The 23,853-nt window shown below is 41.6% G+C and overlaps 1 protein-coding gene across 4 annotated transcripts in view; it reads right to left on the bottom strand.

The window, feature by feature from the left end:
- The window catches only part of JADE3 (jade family PHD finger 3), a 40,865-nt gene extending 19,184 nt beyond the window's left edge, over positions 1-21,681 (bottom strand). Inside the window, exons 1-2 of one of the 4 annotated variants that reach the window (XM_081907565.1) lie at positions 21,652-21,681; positions 5,087-5,146 (exon numbers count right to left, since the gene is read on the bottom strand). In XM_081907565.1, coding sequence (XP_081763691.1) covers positions 5,087-5,135 — 49 coding nt within the window. In that variant the 5' untranslated portion in view covers positions 5,136-5,146; positions 21,652-21,681. Of the gene's footprint in view, positions 1-5,086; positions 5,147-8,731; positions 8,821-20,761; positions 20,784-21,166; positions 21,573-21,651 lie in introns of those variants that run through there. The other 3 variants (XM_081907563.1, XM_081907566.1, XM_081907564.1) reach the window with 3 other exon arrangements.
- Between the last annotated feature and the right edge of the window lie 2,172 nt (positions 21,682-23,853).

The raw sequence follows: 23,853 nt of genomic DNA, 5'->3' as shown, positions 1-23,853 counted from the left end.
AAAAGTAAGGAATGTAATCTTAGGCTGAGGGCTGTCCCAGAGTTGGAACAGGACAACCTAGAGAAATTCTTGACGGAGTTGTTTTCTAAATTTTGGGGGGTTGAAGAAGATAAAGATTTCAGGATTGTGACGGCCTTCAGACTGGGAAGATCGGTTAAGAAAGATAAGTCCAGAGACTGTTTGGTTTGTTTGAGAACAAGAGAGGAAAGAGACAAGATATTAGGCCAACATTTTAAAAAATCCCTGGAAGTTGAAGGCAAAAGGGCAGAAATTTATAGAGACATTCCTAAATATTTGTTGGACCTTAGAGCCACATACACAGACTTGGCCAAATTGTTAAGATACAACGCAATCCCTTATAGGTGGGAATTTCCTCAAGGTCTGTCATTCACCTATAGAGGAAAGAAGGTAAGAATTAAAACACCAGAAGACCACCAGAAGTTCCTACACGACAACGAGGAGGACCTCCAAAAGAGAGCTGCAGATTCCTGGCCTCCACCACCGGGATTACCACCAGGATCCATACCATCTGGAGGCGGCCCGGCACCACAGCTTCCGGAAAAGGACGACAAATTAGATACCCAACTGTGATACCCAAGAAGTAGGCCGGGATGTCTCTACAGCTTCTTAGTTGGAATATAAATGGCGGGAATTCTCCAGAAAAACGCAGAAAAGTATTTCATATTTTGAAAAAAGAACAATTGGACATTATTTGCCTGCAAGAAACGCATGTGACAAGACTCCACAGAAAAGTGTTAATCAATAAAAGGTTAGGCCAAGAATTTATTTCATCGGATAAAGTTAAGAAAAGAGGAGTGGTGATTTATGCAAAGGAGAACTTGTCCCCAAAATTTGTATTTAAAGATGAACAGGGCAGAATTTTGGCAATTGAAATCCAGACACAAGGAGAAAAGTTTTTAATTCTAGGAATCTACGCCCCAAATGATGGAAAATCGGAATTTTTTAAGAAGCTGCACGAGATTATGCTGGACTATTTGGACTATAACAACATTATCATGTTGGGAGATATGAACGGTGTCGCCTCAGTGAATATGGATAAGTCACAAAGTGCTAATATAACGAAAGATGGCAGACTACCAAAAACCTTTTTTGAAATGACTGACAATTTGGATTTGATTGACATATGGAGGATCAAGAACCCTCTAGGGAAAGAAGGAACTTTTTTTTCTGAGGCCCATATGACATGGACGCGAATCGACCAAATATGGATAACTAGAGGGCTGGCACCTAAGACCAGAAAAGTGGAAATCTGCCCAAAAACCTGCTCCGACCACAACGCCTTGAGAATGGAATTGAGACTAAATACAACCGGATCGTTCAGATGGAGAATGAATGACGCTTTGTTAAGAGATCAGGAGATTGTTAAGAAGGCCCAAAAAGTTTTAAAGGACTATTTTGAAATAAACTTAAAGACAAATGTGGAAAAAAGAATAATCTGGGACGCAAGCAAAGCAGTTATAAGAGGGTTTCTAATACAACAGAACACGATTAAAAAAAGACTCTGGAATGAAAAGAAGGAGAAGATCTTGGAGAAAATAAGAGAAGGAGAGAGAAAACTGAGATCCAGGCCTAAATCAAAGGAAGTATTGAGAGAAGTGAAGTTTTTCCAGGCACAATATTCGAAACTGATAAATCAAGAGGTGGAATGGAAAATTAAACAAATGAAACAAAGATCCTTTGAATCTGCTAACAAATGTGGAAAATTGTTGGCTTGGCAGTTGAAAAAGAGACAAAAACTTAACACAGTTACAAATCTAGAGATTGAAGGGAGAATGGTTCAGAAACCCGACGAAATTAGAAAGTCCTTCCAGAGATATTTCAAAGAACTTTATTCTCAAAGGCCACAAAAAAGCTCAGAGGTGGACCAATTTGTTATAACTAATGGATTACAAAAAATACCCCAGGAAATGAGAGCAATCCTGAACTGTAATATTACAACTCAAGAAATTGAATGCGCCATTCAGAACCTTCAACTGGGCAAATCTCCGGGACCTGATGGGCTTACTTCCAAATATTATAAGGTACTGAAGGATTCATTGATACAACCATTGCTGGAAGTTTGCAACCAGATTATGGAGGGGAGGAAGGCACCGGAAACGTGGAAAGAAGCTTTCATCACGTTGATCCCAAAACTAGAATCTGAAAAAACTCAACTTAAAAACTACCGTCCTATCTCACTCCTAAATGTGGATTACAAAATTTTTGCAGACATTTTGGCAAGTAGGTTTAAGAAAGTCTTAAATGAAGTGATTCATAAGGACCAAGCAGGCTTTCTCCCTGGTAGGCATTTATTTGACAACACAAGAAACATCATTGACATTTTGGAGTTTTTACAGATTAATTCAAACACAAGAGCGGTGTTGATTTTTATTGATGCGGAGAAGGCCTTTGACAACATTTCTTGGCTGTTTATGAAGAAAAATTTGGAAAGGATGGGAGTAGGGCGGGGGTTTGAAAATGGAATAGAAGCAATTTATTCAGAACAAAAAGCTAAATTGATAGTAAACAACGTGGTGACAGAGGAGTTCAAAATTGAAAAAGGGACACGACAGGGGTGCCCTCTATCTCCTCTGTTGTTTATTTCAGTCCTGGAGGTGCTATTGAACATGATTAGAAATGACCGGTTGACACAGGGAATTGTGGTCGGAGAGAAACAATATAAACTGAAAGCTTTTGCAGATGACTTGGTATTAACATTACAGGAGCCAGCCTCTAGTACTAAAAGAGCGTTAGAATTAATTTCTGACTTTGGTCGGGTGGCGGGATTCAAGCTGAATAAACAAAAAACTAAAGTTTTAGCAAAAAACTTGACAACTACTGAAATAGAGGAGTTCAGAAAAGAAACAGAACTAAATGTGGTCAAAAAAGTAAAGTACCTAGGGGTCCATTTGACCTCCAAAAATTTGAATTTATTTAAGGACAACTATGAGAAATGTTGGTCAGAGATCAAAAGAGATCTGGAAATATGGTCAAGATTAAAACTTTCCTTGCTGGGCAGAATAGCTGCTATAAAGATGAATGTATTGCCGAAAATGTTATTTTTGTTTCAGGCCCTCCAGATCGTGGATAAGGTGGAATGTTTTGGAAAATGGCAGAGGGATTTATCTAAATTTGTCTGGCAGGGCAAAAAGCCCCGAATAAAGTTTAAAATACTAACAGATGCGAAAGAAAGAGGGGGGTTTGCCCTGCCGGACTTGAGGTTATATTATGAAGCTGCAGCCCTCTGCTGGTTGAAGGATTGGATTTTATTGGAGAACACCGATGTCCTTGACCTGGAGGGATTTGATAATGCTTTTGGGTGGCATGCATATTTGTGGTATGACAAGGTTAAAGTTCATAAATTGTTCAAAAACCATATTGTCAGAAGGGCAATTTTCATGGTCTGGTCAAAATATAAAGACTTATTGGAGAGTAAAACTCCGAGGTGGCTCTCACCGATGGAGGCCAAAGCACGTAAAAGACTCAATATGGAGGCCCACTGGCCTAAATATTGGGAAATAATTGAAAAAATTGGAGATAAATGGAGGTTACAGAGTATGGAAAAGTTAAAAAACAAGGTGCGAGATTGGTTGCATTATGCTCAAATCCAGGAAGTTTTTAAAGCAGACAAAAAAGTGGGTTTTCAGGAGGAAAAATCGAAACTAGAAACAGAGTTGCTTGAGCCAAAATCTAAGCTAATTTCGAGAATGTATAACTTGCTGCTTAAATGGAACACACAGGATGAGATTGTCAAATCCTCTATGATAAAGTGGGCACAGGACTTGGGGCATAACATTATGTTTGAAGACTGGGAAAGGTTATGGAACACCGGAATGAAATTCACGGCATGTACTGCCTTGAAGGAAAACATTATGAAAATGATATACCGGTGGTACATGACCCCAGTCAAGCTTGCAAAGATATATCACCTGTCCGATAATAAATGTTGGAAATGTAAGGAAGAGGAAGGGACATTTTTACACCTCTGGTGGACCTGCCCGAAAGTGAAGGCCTTCTGGGAAATGATACATAATGAACTAAAAAAGGTGCTGAGATTCACCTTACCTAAGAAACCGGAGGCCTTCCTTCTGGGCATGGTAGACCAGAGGATGGTCAAGAAAGATAGAACTTTCTTTATGTACGCTACTACAGCAGCGAGGATTTTGTTGGCAAAGCACTGGAAGACACAAAATCTACCCACATTGGAAGAATGGCAGACGCAGCTGATGGACTATATGGAGTTGGCTGAAATGACTGGCAGAATTCGAGACTCGGGAGAAGAAGAAACGGAGGAAGTTTGGGAAAATTTTAAGGACTATTTGAAAAAGCATTATAAGTTGTATGAATGTTAAAAAATGCTCCTTTCTAGGAAGGTATAGCTTCAGTATCGGCAAATTTCTGAATTGATAAATAAGACACTATAAGACAGAAGTGAGATAATGAAATATTTTTATTGTGTGGAAATTAAAAATTAATGCAATTGTACTGAAATGTTTACATCAGATAACACGATAAAATGGAAGATATATTGTTATGTATAAAATAAGTTAACAAATTGCTGAGGTTTTGGTTACACAGGGAATGCAGTGCTCGGGAGATGGGGGGAGTCCATTGGATCTATGGAAGTATGTATTTGAAAGTGGAAATTTGTTTATTAAAAACCTAATAAAATATTTATAAAAAAAAAAAACAAAATATTTCACTTAGCATTCACCCCAAAGCATGAAAAGCCTGCCACAATCCTCAAAGATTCTCACATAGATGAGTGCAGCTAGCACATTATCGGTTTATAAAACAGAGGCTTCACAATAAATACTAGCTCTCTCTTCAGGAAGAATTATGCACCTTTTACATTCTAAATAAAGATTGTTGCTAAACAACCACATTATTCTATCCAGCGTTGGGTTTCTTAAGTTTCCCCCCCCCCCGATAAAACTGAATACCACAATGAGCAAGAGAAAATGAAATCAGACGAGAACTAAAAAAAGAAAAGCCATAAAAAAGTGCAACCGTTTGCCCTCAAACCAGAGGAGGAAACCACAGGAAACAGTGACAGATCAAAGGAAGACTAGATCACACTACTTACTTTCATTGTCTGAACTGTCACTGCTGCTTAGATGCCTGTGGCGTTTCATCCTGACGCATCCTAGAAGAGAGGAGAGAGAAGATATAGTTGGTTAAATCCATCACATGCTGTGAAAACACACACAAAACCATACACAAATTAATGCTGCCTGGAGGAATTGTACCAAAAAGGGAAAAAAAGAAAAGAAAAAAAAGAAGGATTTTCCAAAGGGAGCTTTCCAACATATAGTGTCAGATCACAAGCTACTTATTGCAATAAACAAGCAGTACTGAGTGATCCACTGAACCTCAATGTGCTGGTTAAAGATGTGTATCAAGCAAAGTCAACCCGCGACTAGATTAATAGGATTCAGGGCATTTAAAGGGTGAGGGTATAACTGAGCATTCAATCTTCAGCAGGAAAGTCAAACATTGAAGAAAGTTTAGTGTTTATAACTTCTATATACAAATTATTGTAACTACTGGAGTGCCCTTTAGATGTTATAGTAGCAGCATGCGGCCTGCTTCATGATGGGTTCACCACCCCACATGGCCATAATGGCAAAAGCAATGCCACCACAGGAACAGGGGCAATCACAAAGGTCTCTACTATGCAACTTAAAAAACATTCTACTCTTTGTCCCTGTGCTTATATCTTCCATCCAGGCAGACTTGCTTAGCTGATCAATACATGTCATAGGATACCAGCAGGAAAGGTGTTCACAAATCTAAACCCAGCTTAGTTCTCCTGCCTATGGATACCTGCATCTACCTGCCTGGGTGCAATGAAATCAGTACAAAAACAGAATCCAACCTCAGTTGTATCTGCTGAACCTAATCTTGCTTGTGAGTGCTGACTAGTTATACCAGAGTGGTTTGGAAGAAACAAGGATGTGGCATTAATCTTTGACAACACTTTCCCCCTCTGCCATTGGTTTCAGGCAGTAAAAGGTATTCAATATAGAATTACAACAAGTGGCGGGTGAAGGCTTTCTTCTTCCAGCAGGCTTTGGGGGATTGTCTGCTTTCAATTACAGTGGTACCTTGGGTTACAAACACCTCGGGTTGTACAGACTCCGCTAACCTGGAAGTAGTACCTCAGGTTATGAACTTTACCTCAGGATGAGAACAGAAATTGCGTGGAGGCCGCGGGAGGCCCCATTAGCTAAAGTGGTCCCTCAGGTTAAGAACGGTTTCAGGTTAAGAAGGGACCTCTGGAACGAATTAAGTTCGTAACCAGAGGTACCACTCTATAGGACAGGTGCCATCCTTGTTGGTATGTTTTAAACAGATTTTATATCATTTTAATGCTCCCAATGCATAATTGTATTTTAATGATTGGCTTTCCTGCTTTTAGTGGTTCTTGTTTTTGCTGTAAGCTGCTACGAGTCCCATCAGAAAAAAAGGAAGGGTATAAATAAATACACAAATAATAAGAATAAACATCCACACTACTATAAGACTATCATCTTGATCTTGATCTAGGATAGCCTCCGCTCTCTTCCTATACACAAAAAATGCCAGGTCTTCTATCCAGATCTCCTTGCTTGCCATCTTCCATCTGATAGTGGCTGGCTGAACTATAACGCCTCTTTTCCCCATCCATTCACACCACTTTTTCTTCATAATGGTGGAGGTGGCAGAAATCCTATCATTTCCCCCAACTCTTAAATCTTACCCTTGATTATTTAAATTATGACCTATATTCAGCAGGGCAGACATTCATATGCTGTAGTAGCTACCATACACTATGAAAAGATTCTAAATATAGACTTGGCAACCAGCAGCCCAAAATAGCAGAGGCAGAACAAACACCACAAAGCAAGCAGCTTACATTTCTTTCTAAATATTGATTATACTTTTTGTGTTATTACATGAGGTTCTCAGAGATCACCCTCCCCCCGTCCAAAGGACTGAATTCATCCACACCCGCTCCTGTAAATGGTCACTTTCAGACTATTTACAGAGTCCCTCAAAATTATGTTTCATAAAGCATTCCTAACCATACCTAAATGTCAGGGAGAAAAAAAATAAAAACAGATTGCACCTCTTAATATGGCATACAACCAACTCACAGTATTGAAATAATAGTTTCAGCAGTATAATAATTCAAAATGTAACTCCTACTGTAAAATGTTGTTAATAAGATGAGTTATTTACAGAACCTTTTTCCACATGGCTGCTGCATGATCTTTTAATGTAGTGCATTAATCCTGACCATTTGAAATCCCATTTTGATTTTATTCAAAAGTTCCTTTGCGTTTCCAATGTCAAACCATTATGAGGATTCGGGGGGGGGGCAGAGACAAACACATATACGTTAAAAAGATTCAGCTCCAATTCTGCAACATTAACTAACAAGGCATTGAATAAATTTCCACAAAAACCATTCTCTCTCTCTCTCTCTCTCTCTCTCTCTCTCTCTCTCTCTCTCTCTCTCACACACACACACACACACACACACACACGGGTAGCATCTAAGATGGTTCTGAATGATCTCTTTTTAAGTTTTATACTACAGTGGTACCTCAGGTTACATATGCTTCAGGTTACAGACTCCGCTAACCCAGAAATAGTGCTTCAGGTTAAGAACTTTGCTTCAGGATGAGAACAGAAATTGTGCTCCAGTGGCATGGCGGCAGCAGGAGGCCCCATTAGCTAAAGAGGTGCTTCAGGTTAAGAACAGTTTCAGGTTAAGAACAGACCTCCGGAACGAATTAAGTACTTAACCTGAGGTGCCACTGTATCTGAAAAAGGTAAACCTTTTTATATATACAGTGGTACCTCAGGTTAAGAACTTAATTCGTAGTCTCGTTTGGGTGGAAAGGCAGGATATAAATTTAATAAATAACTAAGTATTAACAGAAGGTAAAAAAAAGGTAAAGGACCCCTGGATAGTTAAGTCCAGTTAAAGGTGACTTGGGGCTGTGGCGCTCATCTTGCTTCAGGCCAAGGGAGCGGGCATTTGTCCACAGACAGCTTTCCGGGTCAAGTGGCCAGCATGACTAAACCGCTTCTGCCACAACAGACACTGTGATGGAAACCAATGCACACATAAACACTGTTTACCGTCCTGCAGCAGTGGTACCTATTTATCTACTTGCACTGGTGTGCTTTCAAACTGCTAGGTTGGCAGGAGCTGGGACAGAGAAACGGGAGCTCACCCCATGGCCTTCTGATGGGCAAGCCCAAGAGGCTCAGTGGTTTAGACCACAGCGCCACCCGCGTCCCTTAAAAATATTAACTAAGCGCATCGTAAATCATGATCTGGGATTATGTCTCAATCTCTGTGTTGAAGGGATGTGTTATCTACAGTTAAAATAAGGCTGCTGCATTTGCTCACCCTCTCAGCATAGATGGCTAGAAACCTTCCTCTAGAGGCATAATTAAGGAATAATTAAGGTTCAGACCCACTTCAGCTTGATGACTGAAGCACTCCACAGAGCTGAACACTAATCATGAATACACACCATTTGGTCTTTGGTGTTAAATGAGAGCACTGGGAGGAACGTGGCAGGACAAGGCAAAAGAAAGATTGATTCTCTGGAAAAAGCATCCTTGCAGGAAAATTTCTTTATGAAGATTTACATGGATATATATCTGTTTCTACAAAGGCAGAAAGATACTAAAGGAAATGGGCAGATTCTGAAGACATCCAAGAACATACATTATGGGACACCCAAGTCTGAAAGACGAGCTGGAGGTATCATAAAGCTGCATCTGAACCACAAACAAAAGCCAGTTTAACTGCCATAACTTCCTCCAGGGAATCTTGAAACTATAGTTTTGTGAGGGTGATAAGAATTCCATTGGAGATCCCCAGCCTCCTTCTAGAACCTAGGATTCTAGTGTTCCAAGGGACAGCTATGGCAAACTAATTCCAACTGCAGAGCAGATATTGCCATACCAATTTTCTCTGTCCGTGACTATGAGATTAAAGCAAAGCAAGCAATGCATTCACATAGCAAATCCTTAAAGTTAAATCACATAAATCACATATTACAGATGTTGCATACTTGTTGAGTTGTCTTATGGTGCAATGATTCACCTATGACTGTTACAGTGAATGCTCAGCCCTACTGTGAATACAGGGCTTCTACTAAAAATGGTCACGGCTTATTTTTATTTATTAAAGACATTTATATACTTCCCCGCATATTGCATGGCTGTTTACAATAAAGACTTCCTGCCAGCGCTCTAGCTATTTAAATTCATGCCAGCCCTCTAGCAATTTTCCTTCTTTCTAGGAGTACAGGAATACCAAGGAGGCCTCAGAGAAAGGAGAGTATGGGCCCCTCCAGAATGGAGATGATTTTTTTTTTTTTTGCAGCTGTATTTTGCAACATGACCTTGATGCAGTAATAATGTATTTTCATACTGAACCATCCACGCATAATTCTGCTTTATTAGTTGTTCTGTGTCCCCCCCCCCCCCAGTTTTAGAACATTACTATCATCCGGAGGGGCACTCTTGCGCTACAGCACAACAAAAGCAGGGGGAAATAAAACCAAGAAGATTTATGGTATGAAAAGTTATGGGATTTCAGCCTCAAGCTACAGGACTTGCACAGATTTGAAAGGAAGCAGCATGTCTGCCTTGAAACTTCTGCAGGCACAAACACTATCAAAAGTGGGATCACATATAACTGCCCAGATACCATCATGAGCACATATCTTCATTCATGCACTATAAAATGAACATCTGGGGAAGCCCTGTGACTTTTGGTCCCCAGACCCTTATAGGCTTGTCACCTTACAGCAGTGATTCCCAACCTTTTTTGGGCAAAGGCACACTTGTTTCATGAAAATAATCTCGAGGCACACCACCATTAGAAAATGTTTAAAAAATTAACTCTGTGCCTATATTGACTATATATAAAGTAACTCTCTTTAATAGGAATCAAATAAACACAAAGATAGTATTTTATAATTACTTTATTATGAAATAGTAAGTAAACAGAAATATGAAAAATTATAAAATACTTTATTCAGTGCGCAACCTGGGCCTGTTTGGCTGAAAGTAATGCAAAATGGATTAATCCATTCCAGACATTTAAAAACAACCCCTAAAACAGCAATTTAACATGAATTTTACTATCGATAAAGACCATTGATCCATAAAATGAAAGCAATAAACAATGTACTGCAGTCACACAATCAGTCAATCAATCAGTCACAAAAACAAAACAAAAAAGTCAGAAAGACAAAAATGCAAAATAAACAGCAAAAGCAGACAGACCGCAAAACAGAAGCATGGCACGCAAAATGGAGCACGTTTGACTTCTGAAAAATTTTCGCAAACCAGAACACCTGTGGCTTAGCCCACCGCCTTCCATAACCAGTCTTCAGCTTCCTTGCCTATAGCGGGGGGGGGGGATTAGTTTCGGTCACTAACGACTGGAATCGAGCTGCGTGGCTGCTTTGCTTGCAATTCCCAACCGCACTCCTTGCAAAGAGGTGGGCCGGCCATGCAATTTAAAGGAGATGGAATCCCAGCCCGCGCCCCTGCCCTGCGCAGTCCAGTCTCGAGGCGCGCCCACCTGCCCGCCGGCAGCGAAGCAGCGAGCGGGCCTCCTGCGCCGTCCGCCTGCGGCTCAGGCGCTCCTCCAACAGCGGGTGCCGTTAACGTTTCGGGAAGCGGTGCTTCGCCACAGTTGGCCGGCCTAGGAAGAGGCCCCGGTAGACCCGGGCTTCGGCTCCCTGCTGGACAATCTCCAGCCCCGCCATAGGTGGAACAGCCGCTGCCTCGGACTCGGCGCCGCCCGCGCTCCCCTCAGCCAGCACAGCCGCCATCTTGGACGCCAACGGCCGCTCTCTCAGAGGAGGAATGCGCCTGCGCCTTTCCTCGAGAATTCTTACGTACGGCGCGGGATCGGCGAGTTGGGCCGGCGGAAACAGCCGAGTCCGGAATCTGCACTTGCCGAAAACAGCCGAGACCCGAATCTGCACTTGCCGGAAACAGCCGAGACCCGAATCTGAACCTGGCAGACTTCGCAATCCATTTGCTTCCTAGCCTCTCGCCGCCCGACTCCCTCCCACGGCACACCAGGCAACGTCTCGCGGCACACTAGTGTGCCGCGGAACACCGGTTGGGAAACACTGCCTTACAGCACAGGCTTCCTCAAACTTGGCCCTCCAGATGTTTTGAGACTACAATTCCCATCATCCCTGACCACTGGTCCTGCTAGCTAGGGATCATGGGAGTTGTAGGCTAAAAACACCTGGAGGGCCAAGTTTGAGGAAGCCTGTTATAGGACAAGACTGAAGCAAGCCTACTTAATCAGTTTTCTGTTTCTCCAATGATACCTGGCTAACAGGCTGATCTCATCCACGCTGCTATTTTGCTCTCTATCGTCTATTGTCCTTCCCTCTTTATCTGCCATTATTTTTTACCCCATCTCCCACCCTATGAGATTTTACTCATCAGAACACTCTGCTTTGGCGACATTGTCTTGGGCCATGTTGAGCCACTTGCTGTGACATTCCTTCTGCCTGCTAAGAACTGCAGTTCTACTCAAGAGTAGACTCATTGATAGTAATGCACCAAAGTTTGCCATGTTAACTGACTTCAATGGATTTGCCATGAGTGGGGCCAGCAGTGGATACAACACTAAGAGAGCTGTCTGCCCTTGGCTACTGCTTGGAGAGGCACCAGCCTGTTAAAGAAACCCAACTAAGCCGTAGGTGTTGCCACTGCAGTTTTTTCTTTTCCCCAGCACACTCCAAATTTGAAAATGGTAGCTGGTATTTGAAACTGCAACTTGAAGGTCTGTTCTTAAATTACACAGAACTGAGATAAGAAGTTATATTGCTGATTTTCCCCATTTCCACTGCAACGTGTGGCATCTCACCTATGAGAATATCTGTATCCCTACAAGGCATGGATCTCACCATAGGCGTGACCCACAGGTACTCATTCCACATTACAATATTAAGAGTGAGAGATTCACAATTGCCTTCTATAAAATTTAAAGTGTTTATATACTGTGTGTGTTTGTGTGTACATACACATACACTCTACTTTGAATACAGGTATGTGCTTTTATCAGCTAAAGTAGTAACTGAGACGGCACAGGAAAGAAAGGGTATTTCCTCCAAAAAGGGGATTTCTCAAAAGCAAAACCTTGTAAAGTTTCCAATTTTCTGAGTGTTCAGTTCAACAAAATGAACTTCACAGCTGCTGGTTTTAGAAAAGCAAGTTGTATTTCTGATCACTACATTTCTTTTATTTGACAGATGTGTCTATAAAAACAGGCACAGAGTTAGCCGCTATTTTTAATTGTTCTGAGTAGTTCTGACTCTGGGGATTTTTATTTTAATCCTCTAAACTTTGGGGGATTGCTTTCAACTATACACTTTCAGGGGCATGACCTAGAGTTCATCATGCCTTTTCTGTCCCTTTAGGGGATCCATTTCCATTTAGTCATCTTTTGATAATTGGGGCAGTACTCCCAAACATGGCATTAAATATTTAATAACCAAGACACGATTCTTCCCTGTTTTCACACTTATCCTTGTATTAATATAGAATGCAGCCAATGTGCAGTGCTTTATAATTTATGTTAAAGTGGTTATTCTAAAGAGTGTGCTAGACAAATTAAAAACATGGTTGCCTTTATTTTAAAAGGAAAAAAGCCAAAACTGCCCCCAGACCCTGGTGCTACTTGCATAAGATTGCAATGTTAAATGATGTAAAAGAATTCACCTTAACTCACCTCTGCATAAGCAAGCATTTCTCCCATATATTTATAAAAGAAGTTCTTCCTTCATTTAACTCTAGCACACTTCAGAGGCATTGTAGCTGGAAACTCAATTAAACCTCCTAGCACACTGATTATCAAGTTCCACTCCTTGGCATCTATAAGCTCAGTTAAGGCAGCAGCACAGTGGAAATGTAAAATCCAACAAAAACTGAATTAATCAAAGCCCCCAAAGTGTGTAAGAGATTAAAATAACCAAATTCTCAAGTTTAACAACAGCTTAGCTACTTGTTTGTAACAAAAACAAATCTCAGCTGAGGGCATATTTAGTAGAAATATAGTTTTAAATATGGCTTATATATCCATATTCTACATTAAAAAATACTCAAGTGGTGTAAAAAGAAAAGAATGTGAAACATAGTACAGCCACAAAGTACATGATAGAAACATGAAGCCAACGAGAATTAAAAGCTGCAGAAATAAAATAGACTAATTTGGGAAGTTACGAAAAGTTAGAAAACCCAAAACTCAAAATCCAAAACAGAAGCCACATTTCCTGTTCACCTTCCGAGGTGTGTTCAAAAACCAAAACATTTACTTCCGGGTTTATGGAATTCGAAAACCGAAACGTTCGTAAGCGGAGACGTTTGAAAAATGAGCTACTGCTGTATATGCAGAGGTACAGGCACAAACCATAAGAAAAACAACTAAGTTGGCCAAATAAGCATGACTGATTTTGCTATGAGGTAACAAACAACTGAGTCAATATTTTCATTCACAACAATATTCTTAGTCTCACGGAATAAGTGTGCAGAATTTTACCATAGTAAAATAATTCCCATTCAAAAGATCTGCACCACAACACTGGGCATAACTGAATGGAGTGTATACCCAAACTATGATAAATATAAATGATTACAAATCTGTTCCTCAAAAGTTGAGGGATCTTGTGCGCTTTTAGAACTGCAGTTACGAAACACAACGATAATATAATATCCACACAGTCTGACCAAATGAATCCACTTTGGATTATCTATTTCTACACTCAAAATCACTTAGCGTGTATGAGATGCTTCGTTTCAACCAAAAATGAAGAAAAATTGGGATAAAAATATTGAAATGAAATTGAATGAGAATGCTGCAGTAGATTTACCATCTATGGATTTAGTACTGTATTTGGCAAAACTTACTAACAGGTTGTAAAATACTTTTCTAACTTTCTTTCTGCTTGTTTCCTCAATGCACATATTGATTGTGAGGACTGAAGTACAGTCTCAAATTAAATTATCGACTGTGTGAAATGTGCATTTTAAAAATCAGCATAATAATGCTAAATTGGAAATCTAATAGCTAAAATTGTTTTTCATTAATTTCAGTACCTTGTGGAAGATATTAACTATAATGTGAGGGCCATTTAGACACAAGGTAAATTGAACATCCAAAATTCGTAAGAAAATGTAGAACCAAGATTGGCACACTATAATATTACATTTACACAGCAAATTTAAAGAACCATTTTGCCATTTTTACTACTACAGAAATAGCTGGGTTTTTTATTTAAATATTTTTAAAGACATGAAATATAAGCAATTGGTAGGTTTTGTGTATTACATCCCCCACTCCCAAGTATTTAGGCCTGCCGTTTGATTGAAGGCACAAACCTCTGGAATGAGCTGAAGGGCGAAAGAACAAGGACTCTCATGCTGAAGCTCTCGGTTGTGGGCCAGAAACCACCATGCAAAGTAATTAACCAGTTAAGAACAATGGATGCTTATCAAGGTGGTAGGCAATCTGGTAGGAAATTCTAAAACATCATTTATCCAATATGAAATGTTCATCTGATTTTGTGGGAAAATAGCACCCCCTCTCCTTAAAATTCGCTGGAATTCTAGAACTGCCACTCAGAATTTCAGATCATTCTGCAATTTGTAAAAAAGAATTGTGCTCATGCCAACAAGAGTTACAGATGCCAATCTGTAACTTCCAAGTATTTAAGCCTACAGTTTGATTGAACAAGACTCGCGAATGTTTTTTACACACCCACATCCTGCTTGCTATGTTTCAGAACTGCAACGACAGGCACAAGTAAACCAACCTACAGGGTACTATCAAGAGTATCCATTTTATTCTGTTTTCAGAATGCACTAATTTGCCGCTAAAGAATTCAAGTTAATAGCTCATCTCTCTATATATTATTTACCGAAACTGTTTCTACTTCGTTGCTTAAATACTTGACAATGTTTACATTTCCCTTTACAATCATTCTGCCTTTTCATTACCCACTTCCATTCAGTCACTTGCTAGAAAGGAACGCTTCTGTGTTAACTTCCTTCCGGACTATAGCAAGTAGCAGTTCTTTACTTCCATACCACATTTGAGACGCCCCCTCAGTGAATAGCTGCCCTGTGTCTGCCTGTGGGAAAAGCGGCAAAGAACGACCAACAGCAGCAAAATGATCATCTCTAATTCTTGTCAGTTTCGCTTTCTATGAAAGTCATTTTCAATCTGATCCATTTGGTAGCCTTTCTGCCAACAAACAAAAAACACTGCAGTAGAAAACTCCAGCACAAATGATGGCAGGGTGTGTGGAAAAAATTGTACCAGTTTAGAACCATTTCAAATAATAATGCACATTAGTTAGACAGACAAAAGGCAGGGCTTGGGGAAATTATTTAAAAAATAGGAATAAAGGGCTTCTGCAATAAATATTGTCTTCAAAACCCCAAATATAATATACGTCTTGCCTTTCCAAAAAGAGGAAATCTGAAATACAGCATTTGTGAATAGACAAGGCTTTCCTTTTTCAGAAGTTTGTTCCCTAAATCTTCAAAGGTTAAGGTCTACAAAAAGCAGTTTATGGATTCTGTGGAGGAGACACATTCTGGCTGTGTTTGGATACAGCAGTAAACCCCATTTTAACGCTATGTGAATGAGTCTCACACATGGCTGTGAAGAGATAAGAAGCATCTGCTTCCATTTTCAGTTAACAATATGTATGCATTTTCACCAGTATCTTAAAGAAATAAACTGCAATATATAAAGTTAGTACAATCAGCTCTTGATATAAGCCTGATCAGTTGAGTAATCTTTCAATTATCACAGGATTTTGATTGATCTCAAACTTGGGACAACACATAATATTAATAACACTAAATCACTATGAAGCTTTCCCCAATTTGAATGAAAAATTGTATAACAAGCAGGAAAAAAATTAGGACCCAGATTAAGAGAAATAACTAAGGATGGATGAACTTAGTGCACTAGAAATTGTAACTGTCTTGCTGTTTATAGAAACTATTGGTGTAATCTTGGCCAAATATACTTTTCCAAAGAGATCCTATAATATTTTTGCACAAGTGTATTGGAAAGTGCAATCGCAGAACATGTTGTGCACATTCTGCCATCATCATGCGTCCTGCAACATCATGCATCGCTATGCTCCCTTCTTGGCTAGTTTCGTTTGTTCCTGGTTTTTTTTCCTTCTTCCTTTTTTTACAGTTGGGATGGCTCTCAAAAGAGTTGCTGCGGCTGTTGGCAGGAGGAAGTGGTAGATCAGCAAGTGGTGGAGGAATCCTTTTACACAGCTATCCATAAGTAAGTCCCATTGCACTCAACCGAGTTTGCTTCTGAGCATGTAACCTTGCATAGGAAGGATTACACTGAAACAAGAAGTATGTAAGAGAGACATGTGAATTTTTTACCAGAAAAAAAATATATCTCATGACCCTTTTTTGAAATATTATTCCAAATAGTTACTGAAAGACTAAAATAATTTGGCACACATATATTGCGAATTGAAAATGGGATTCTCTCACTTCCTTTAACAAGTAAAAGGTTACTACAATCAATCTGAGCATTAGCAGAGATAGCAACCATTTGTGCCTAGCGATTCTGAATTCACATGCACACCAACTACAAATTAACTTGCAATCAGCCTTGGTGTGAATTGCAAGAATTATACAGTTTGCACATTTTCTGACCTACCTGATCTGACCTCCAAACCTACCAATTATGAGTTATAGTGGTATACTAGAAATAACTGGTGCAAACTGTCAACTGCTGGGGAAACAAAAATAAAAGAATTCAATGGTTAATTACTGTGGTTGCTAATGTCCCTAGACCTGAAAAATTTATTGAACTATTACTCATCAGTTACTTTGATTCTGGTATTATGGTATGTTCAGGCATCTTCCTGCAGAATAAAGATGTATAAGCACTATGCCTTCATGTCAGTTCTAGTTGTATAGACACATGAAACATTTCTTCCCTTCCTTTTGCTAGATCAAAATATAACCTGAAAAGTACTCATGTGGGTTCTTTTTACATGATCAATATGTCCCAGTGCCATCCCACAACATCTTAAACACTGAAATTAGATCACTGAAACATAAAGCTCACTTTCCCCCTAAGAGAAGGATCAAATATTTAGAGGAAGGAAGAATGAACGACAATAAGAGGCAGTGGATTGATTATCAATCATACATAAATACTGGGGCCACATTTGACTCCTTTCAATAAAAAAATGAAGATCCAGCAGGCACATTCTGTTTCTCAGCTCTCCTCCAAGATGCTGTTATCATGTAATTGTTTTATTTTCAGATTTCATCAGAAAGCAGGGCAATGTTTTAGAATTGCTACATTTGAAACTAACGAAGCCAGTCTGTTTACCATATGAAATTTAACAAAAGCAAAACAGTTCACCTTTGTTCTAGAACAGGGTTTCCCGAACTTGGGTCTTCAACTGTTTTTGGACTACAACTCCCATCATCCTTAGCTAGCAGGACCAGTGGTCAGGGATGATGGTAAAGAGGCAAACTCCTGCCCCCAAAGTGCTTGAAAATTGCAAACACCAACCTGAAGCCAAACCCACTTCCCTGGACAAGGCCTAACAACCCGCTGGTCAGCTGTCTAGTTGTTTTTCATCCACAGCTAACTATCCAACCTTCAGCCTGGATTTAAAATAACACTTAAAATATTTGTTGCTGTAAAGCACTTATGTCCCTTGAAAAGACTATTGATTTTGAAAATATAGAAGACAGGAAATACATAGAAATACAGTCATACCTCATGTTACGTTTGCCTCAGGTTGCGCGTTTTCAGGTTGCGCCCAGCGGCGACCCGGAAGGGTTACTTCCGGGTTTTGCCGCTTGCGCATGTGCGCAAAATGACATCACGTGCATGCGCAGAAGTGGCAAATCGCGACTCACGCATGCGCTGGCGTGGGTTGCGTTCCTTTCAGGTTGCGAACTGGGCTCTGAAATGGATCTCATTCGCAACCAGAGGTACCACTGTAAAGAAAAATATAGAAGACCTTTCACTGAGTCACTTAGTCTAGCTCAGTACTGTCTCCATACCAGTCTTTCTCAACCTTAGGTCCCCAGATGTTGTTGGACTACAACTCCCATCATCCCTGAACACTGGGCCCTGCTAGCTAGGGAAAATGGGAGCTGTAATACATCATCATATGGGGACATAAGAATGAGACAGGCTTGTCTAGACTGACTGGCAGTGGCTCTCCAAGGTTTCAGACAAGCAACCTTTTTGCAGCCCTGCTAGGAGATGCCAGAAATTGAACCTAGGACCTTATGCGCTCAAAGCAGATGTCTCTACCACTAAGCTATGGCCCTTCTCCTCATGTATCATTTGTAAAAAAAAATTAGGCCCAATTGGAGACATTCTTCCTATTCCACTTCTTTAATTCAGTAAGTTTCACAAATGTGAAGAAGAGAACATGTGGAGAAAATCCAATTTTCTTTCCAAGAAAGAAAATTTATCACAGGAATCTTTAAAGCTATTACTATTCTGCATTATCAAATTCCAGTTCAATTGTAGCCAGTGATGTTGGGCAGAAAAGGCCTCAAACCTTCAGCTGGCTGAAACAAGGTGTTCTGATTTTTTATTTAATTTTAATACAGTTGTACCTTGGTTTTCGAACAGCTTAGTTCCCAAATGTTTTGGCTCCTGAACACCACAAACCCGGAAGTGACTGTTCCGGTTTGCGAACTGTTTTTGGAAGCAGAATGTTCACTGGGGCTTCCAATTGCCCGTAGGAGCTTCATGCAGCCAATCAGAAGCCGTGCTTGGGTTTTCGAACATTTTGGAAGTAGAAGGGATTGCCGGAACAGATTCCGTTCGACTTCAAAGGTACGACTGTACATTGATTTCCCAAAGTGTTTTTATGTCTCTGCATGCCACACTTGCATCCCTGAAGACACTTGTTCAGAATTAAGAACCACTGATGTCAATGGGACAAAGTTATGAGCACAATATGGAAGGCTACAGCAAAAGTGAAATTTTAAGCTGCTCTACTATCTCATCCCCACTCCCAGCTGGAATTTCGCCTGTTTAAATCATCCTCTTTCAACACCACCTGCCGTACCTCAGAATGTGGTGGCATCACAAAAAGAGCCTTCTGATGACAACCTCAGTGATCAAGTAGACTAGTACAGAAAGACTGTCCAGAAATATGTCAGGTTCTATCCAAGCTGCATAGAATTTTAATAAAAGCAAGCACCCGTATTCTGAATTGAGCTTGGAAAGAGACCTGAAGCCAGTGGAGCTATTTCAGCACAAGTGAGATGTAATCATAATACCTGGTCCCAGTTAGCAGCTTGGTGACAGGATTCTGAAGTACAGTTTCCAAACCATTTTGAAAGGCTGCTTCACATAGCAGACATGGAAGTAGTCCAGACAGGAGGTTACCAGAACGTGAGTAGCATTATGATCAATGTTACCGTAGGCCAAGCAGCTAATTAATGCAAACACTGCTCCACTAGGTGAGCTGTAGGTACTATCTAATTATTACCAGCAGGAATATAAAGACCAAGAATAATATAAAAACCAACTGAGCCCAGAAAGTCATTTGCTAGCTTCTGTATTCTCCATGAAAAGCTTTACTCAATCAACTATGCCTTTAGTTAATTATAGCGCATCCCTATACATATCTACTGAGAAGTTTCAGAGTTTGATGAGACTTATTCTCAGCAAAGTGTATACAGAATTACAACCATGTTAGTGGGGCAACTTTAAATTGTGAAGGCACTCTTGCAAATGTTGGTTCTGGGATGATACTGTAATAGGGGATGAAAATAAGCGGACTAAAAATGATTTGTTTAACGAGTGATAGGTTTTGCATTTTAAAATTTCTATTAAACTAAAAAAAACAAAAACTGATTGGATGACAACCCACCCCAAGTTGTGCTTTATCCAAAGTTAAGCTCGCACAAATACCAGTCTCTTCAACACCTGTTGGAATAGTTTCCTGGACGAGTTTATATGAACTTCACTACAGGATTTGCATCTAGTATTAGAAGGCAATCAAGCATACAACACCTCAGTGGCTTAGCTAGAAAAACCTGAGACATAAGTTTACAAATACTACATCCACCAGTTAAGGTGCAATTCTACGGAAGCATGCATTATGTTCAGTGGGACTTCCTCCACAATAAACATACACAGGATTGCAATGCCATTTTTGGCACCACAGAACACCAGTATACAAAGCCTTATGCACGTGAAGCCTATGACATGTTTTCTCCAAAACATTTAGATCTACTCAGTACTTTTTGTTGTTAAAAAATGTGGCACTTACTTTAACAACTTCATGGTGAGTACCGGCACTTTTTTTTTCCTAGGAAAAAAGCACTGGACTGAGCAGCACACCCCAGATCATTAGGTGTGAGGTCACTAACTGTTTGCCACAGGCTCGTGCGGTTTGGAGACAGCAATAGATCAGGCCATAAAGAGAAACTTTTCAGAACAAAGGATGTTCCACTTTACATACAGAGGAGAAATACTGCCTGGAAAACGCCCACAACCACGGAATTCTTCTGATCACTTACCACGTGAAGACAAAAAACACCCCCAACTCAGTCAGGGTTTTCTCTCTTTTTTGCAGGGGGGGAGAGAAAGGATAACTTATGGGCCCGGCCCATTCGCAACCACATGGCTGGACACCACACATACACAAACCACGTGTCGCGACGCGTAAACATCTACCTGAGGCGGCGCTAGGGCTGCCGCCGCCGCTCCTCTTCCTCGCTCACCTCTTGCACGCCCAGCCCCCTTCCTGCCCCGCCAACGTGACTCGAGCCCCGAGGCCTTGGCGCCAAACGCCGCCTGCACCCGAGGAGGAGGGGGGCGCGCGCAACGCGGCGGCGGCGGGGATGGGCAATACTGGGGAAGAAGCGCCACCCAACAACGCACGGCCTAGGGCCGGCCCGGGCCGCCACCTCTCTCCCCTTTCTCCCCCAGCCCCCCTAGGCCGCGCCGGCGAGCGCCCCGAAGCCTCCGCGGGAGAGGAAACCACCTGTTTTTTAAAAAAATAAAATAAACGCCGCTCTCCCCTCTCCGACCCCACAAGGCAACCTTGCGCCCCGGGCGGCACTGCGCCCCACGACTCACCTTGTGGCTCTGGAGCGGGCGGCGCCAGCAGCGTTTGCGCGCCCCGAGACTCCCCAGCCCAGGGGCCAAGGCTGCCGCTGCTACTTCACGCCATCCATCTCCTCCTCCTCTTCTTCTTCCCCACCGCCCTCCCCGGTTCCTCTTCGGCCGCGGCGCCGTTCCCCTTCCCGCTCCCGCCTGCCTCGGCCTGGGCGCTCCGTGGCTACGGGCCGCCGGCCCCGCGCTCCGGCATGTCGCTTGGCCAAGCCTGTCGCCGCGAGCGCCTCCCGCCGTCCCCCCTGTCGCTCTTGGGGGCGAGCAGGCCCAGTGCCCTTGCAGTCTCCCTCTTGGCAGGCCAGGCGGCGGCACAAGAGCCCTATTGTATTATTGACACTGCCGCTTCTGCTTGCTGCTGGAGCTGCCGCCGCCGCCACCGCCGCCTCGCAAGCTCCTCCTCTTCCCCTTCCCTTCCCATCCTTCTCCCACCCTGTGCCAGCTCTCCTTACCCGAGCTCGGCCGGTGGGGCTGCTGCTTGCTGCTCCGCCACCTGCAACCCCCACCGACTTACTAGATTTCTTCCTCTTGGTGATCCTGAGCAGTCCGAGCTCCCCCTTGTCAATTCGCAAAAACCTCAGGAGGGACTAGGTGCCAAGGACTGCAGCAGCAGCAGCGCGCTCTGCCATCGCGCGTCCCCCGTCCCTCCCATCTTAAAAGAGTATTTACTTTTTACGATGAAAGCAAGGATGCCCGCTGCTCTCGAGGCTCAGCCACCCAGGGGGAATATTCCTATGGCGAGTCTAGTTTATTATGTCCCTCCCCCAGAGAAGTTGGAAGATGAAATGCTTGCTCCAAGCAGACGAGGAGGAGGAAGGCAACCTCACCCTTTAAGACAGGGAACACTCATGCACGGCTACTTGGGGAAGAAACTGGGACTTTGAAGAATTCCCTCTTTTGGCCCGCAATAGCAATGTTTTAAATAGTACAGTATCCTAAAATGCACATGGAAACTAGAACAGCTTCATAGTTCTTTTATTGTGTAGTTTGCAGAGATTGTGAAACTTCTGAGGAAGCTAGAATAGTATCGGGAGGTTTTTAATGTTTGACGTTTTGCTATGGTTTTAGATGCACTATACACTGCTCAGAATGGCTGGGGAGAGCCAGCCAGATGGGTGGGGTATAAATTATTATTAGTAATAATACTACAAGTCAGAACAGTCTGATGGCATAAGTAGCCCAGCAGGAAGTAGAACACCTTTCAGGACCACAGCTTCACAGCCTCCCATTCTCTGCTAGTAAGCATTAAGGAAATGGATGCTTTTGAGCTGCTGAATCACGTTCAGTCACTTGTGTAAATGGAGACTCCCCCATGCGTGAAAGAACGGGGTCAAAGGTAAGGTGAAGTGAGGAAGTGGCCTGAGTACTACTAAAACTTGCAGCTAATTTTTGATAAAACAGCACATATAACTGAAATGCAAACACATGTGAGATGAAACTGACCTGGGATGGTCAAACTGAGAGGCATTACTCAAAACAAAATAATAGCCTGATGCAGCATGCAAACTCTGAAATACCACAGCAGTACAAATAAAAAACAAGGGAGAAAATATCAACTTTGCCTCTATCAAGTATAGAAGTATGATCATAGTATCTGTAAGAAATAGGGTGCTGAGAAAAATGAAATTAGCAGATCAAGGTACATACACACTGCTGCAGGTACACAGGTATCCACACTGCCAGCTTTTAATAAAATTAAAAAATTGGTATAGCAGGTGAGAGCTAGGTTCCAATCCCCACATGAAAAAAATGTTTCACAGTGGCCAGCTGGATGCCTAGGGAAAGCCCACAATCGAGAACCTTTGTGCTACAGTGCCTTCCCTACGCGATTCCCAGAAACTGGCATTCAAAGGCATCCAAAAATGGAGTGATGACATGAATTGGTCTAAACCTCCTTCAAGCCATCCTTTGACGATGCAGCTTGCAGTCTATAGGGATCAGCTCCAGTTGGCAGCTCCTGAGTGAAGCTGTTCCCAGTGGTGTTTACATTTGGCAACAAACTCTGAAGCTTTAAAAGGAATAATTGGCTCCCAGGTGTTCCTTTGAACTATGCCTTTACCCATCCAACACCTCAGATGTGAGGCAGTGAGCATAGCTGAGGCAAAACAGTCTCACAAGCCAAATTAAGAATCCTGGTAGGCCAAATCTGACCTATGGGCTGCAGATTCCCCATGTCTACTTCACCTTTTTTGAGGTAAAGCCTGCTACCTAACCTGGACAATGCCCTTAAAAGAATAATGCAGCTCTGATCACTGATGAACCACAATTCTCCACTGATGAAATCATATTGTAAGCTGTTAGGCACTTATGCAGTAGATCCCTAACTTCCACCTTACAGCAAATGATCTTGGAAAGTTTGTTGGCCATCTTTACCCCTGACCAACTACAAGGCTAGCTAGCCAACCACAAAGCTTTGTGGTTGACACATACTGCTGTTGGGCTGAAGTTTTGAATAGTTTCACACAAAGTAAAAAGTGCCTGGCTGTATTTGAGTATTTGAGGTGCTAAGTGCTTGCCTAAAAAAAAAAAAGCAGCAATGTTCCATTGACATCCTTTGTGCTAGGTAAAAAAGTGCAAACTGAAAAAAGAAACATACTTTAAACCTAACTGAAATAATATCATTTTTGTAGTTATCGAGCCTTGAAAAGGTTACA

The sequence above is a fragment of the Podarcis melisellensis genome, assembly GCF_964234715.1.
Source record: "Podarcis melisellensis genome assembly, chromosome: 4".
Taxonomy (NCBI): Eukaryota; Metazoa; Chordata; class Lepidosauria; order Squamata; family Lacertidae; genus Podarcis; species Podarcis melisellensis.
The sequence above is the reverse complement of the archived record's forward strand: the minus strand, read 5'-3'. Positions and strand labels throughout refer to the sequence as shown.